At 35.3% G+C, this 1,964-nt stretch overlaps 1 protein-coding gene across 1 annotated transcript; it reads right to left on the bottom strand.

The window, feature by feature from the left end:
* Positions 1 to 263: 263 nt before the first annotated feature.
* On the bottom strand, positions 264 to 1,562 carry LOC134843826 (uncharacterized). Its single transcript, XM_063860118.1, has 2 exons — positions 1,552 to 1,562; positions 264 to 861 (listed from the first exon to the last, which is right to left on the bottom strand). Exons 1-2 carry the CDS (start codon positions 1,560 to 1,562, stop codon positions 264 to 266), a joined length of 609 nt encoding a protein of 202 aa, XP_063716188.1.
* Positions 1,563 to 1,964: the final 402 nt, after the last annotated feature.

The following is a 1,964-nucleotide window of genomic DNA, read 5'->3' as shown; positions in this document are numbered from 1 at the left end:
GTCCTGGTTGCCCTGGTATAAAAATCTTTCGGGACTGGCTTCTTTTTTGCTTTATTCAACTCACAAGTTTCACAATTCTCAATTTTAAAATCACTAATCTTCATGCCTTCAACATGTTGCTCCAAATGATTTAAATCTTTGTAGTTAATATGACCCATCCTGCAATGCCACTGTTTCAATGTGCTTACTACATAACAACAGTCTTTTCCTACAAAAGTGTCCCATAAAAAGAGACCACTTTCCTCTCTTAATGGGTAAACTGATCAATTTCCCTGGCGAACAAACGAGCTCGCACCAAAAACAACTTCTGCTCCTGCTTTCTTCATTTTTGATACACTCAGCAAATTTCTTGAATTTTCAGGAACGTACAAAGTATCCTTATGCTCAATCATCTTAAACTCGCCTTTCTCATCTTTCACTCTGAATCTAACTTCACCTTTCCCTAAATTTTTTGATTCAGAGAAATTTGCATTGCTAACCGATCCTTTGAAGTTCTCATCTAAACTAACAAACATGTCTCGATCCTTAATCATATTACTGGTAGCTCCAGAGTCTACAACTAAGTCCACGCCCGGAGACACTCCACTCAGAAAACTAAAATGAGCCTCTGTTTCAGCTACTAATTTCTGCTGTTCTCGTTTAGTCTTACTAATGAACTTCTTCTTTGCTTGGCAATATTTTGCAATATGTCCAAACTCCTTGCACTCATAGCACTGAATTTTTCGAGCTCTATCTTCACTATCTCGTCTGCTGCTTAAGTTTTCTCTGCACTGTTTCGACAAATGTCCTCTTTTATGACACTTGAAACAAACTCTGTTCTCGCTATTAAAAGCATGCTCTTTTTCGATTATTTGTCTCTCGCTATCAAAATTCACTAAATCTCTTTTCAACTCACCTAAACTTTTCTCATCTCTACTAAACTTAGCTATAGTAGAAAAAGTTTCAAATTGTTTTGGAAGTCCTTTCAAAATAACTAAAATTAACATTTTTTCACTCACTCCTTCGTTCACTTGTTCTAAGTTATACTGAATCTCCTCTGCTCTAGTCAAACAATCTATCACTGTTTCATTGCTATTCTTTTTCAAAGTTTTAAGTTCGGAGATTAGTTTTTGCAGCCTCCCAAGCTTTGCTACCATTGCCTTTATAAGGTCTTAAAAACAAAACTGATTTCTTATCTAGAGCCTGCACAAGTTCGTACCAAATATGCAACTGTTTTTCTTCAAAGATCTCTTTTCCTTTATCTATCGCAGCTTGTTTTTGATCACTGCTTGCATTCAGTCTTTAACTTGGCATAAAATTTCTATAATCAACTGTCTCATCTAAAATCTTGTTTAACTTCAAGTGAAAAATTCGTGCCTCGAATTGCTCTTCAAAGTAGGAAAAATCTTCTTCTTTTCCCGAAAAAACTATCCTATCAGTTTTCGACATTTCTTTCCTAATCCAAGTTCTTATTTTCGACTTAATTCTCACACAAAAAAATAAGCTCCAATCCAAAACTCAAAAAATTAAGTATTGCCCTAGGTAAAGTTCAATGACCCCGTTTTCACTTACATCAAAGTCATACTTATAATATGCATCAATATCGCCCCCTTATATAACTATGCAAGTATATTTGATTACCTAAATCTGATTTGGAACCTAACGGGGTGCGTACTGAATAACACATCAGCGACTTAGCAAAGCTAAGGTGCCTCCTCAGATTTCATACTAGGTAATATATATATTAGCAAAATAGAAATTCGTCTTTTTATTCTGGGGTATCAGTTTTTTTTTCTTTTAATTGCAATGGATTCTTTGGATTGATTTTGTGTCGGATTCGAGCAACCGCGTACGAACGAATTTATCCTTCCGCAAAAATTGAGTATAAATCAGCAACTTTTACAAATAAAACATGTAATTTATCAGTTTGTTTCACTATCAATAGTGTAGTGCTTCTTCCACTTCTGTGCTCACTCAGTGCCCCT

This window comes from Symsagittifera roscoffensis, chromosome 4 (genome assembly GCF_963678635.1).
Source record: "Symsagittifera roscoffensis chromosome 4, txSymRosc1.1, whole genome shotgun sequence".
NCBI classification, from domain to species: domain Eukaryota; kingdom Metazoa; phylum Xenacoelomorpha; order Acoela; family Convolutidae; genus Symsagittifera; species Symsagittifera roscoffensis.
The sequence above is the reverse complement of the archived record's forward strand: the minus strand, read 5'-3'. Positions and strand labels throughout refer to the sequence as shown.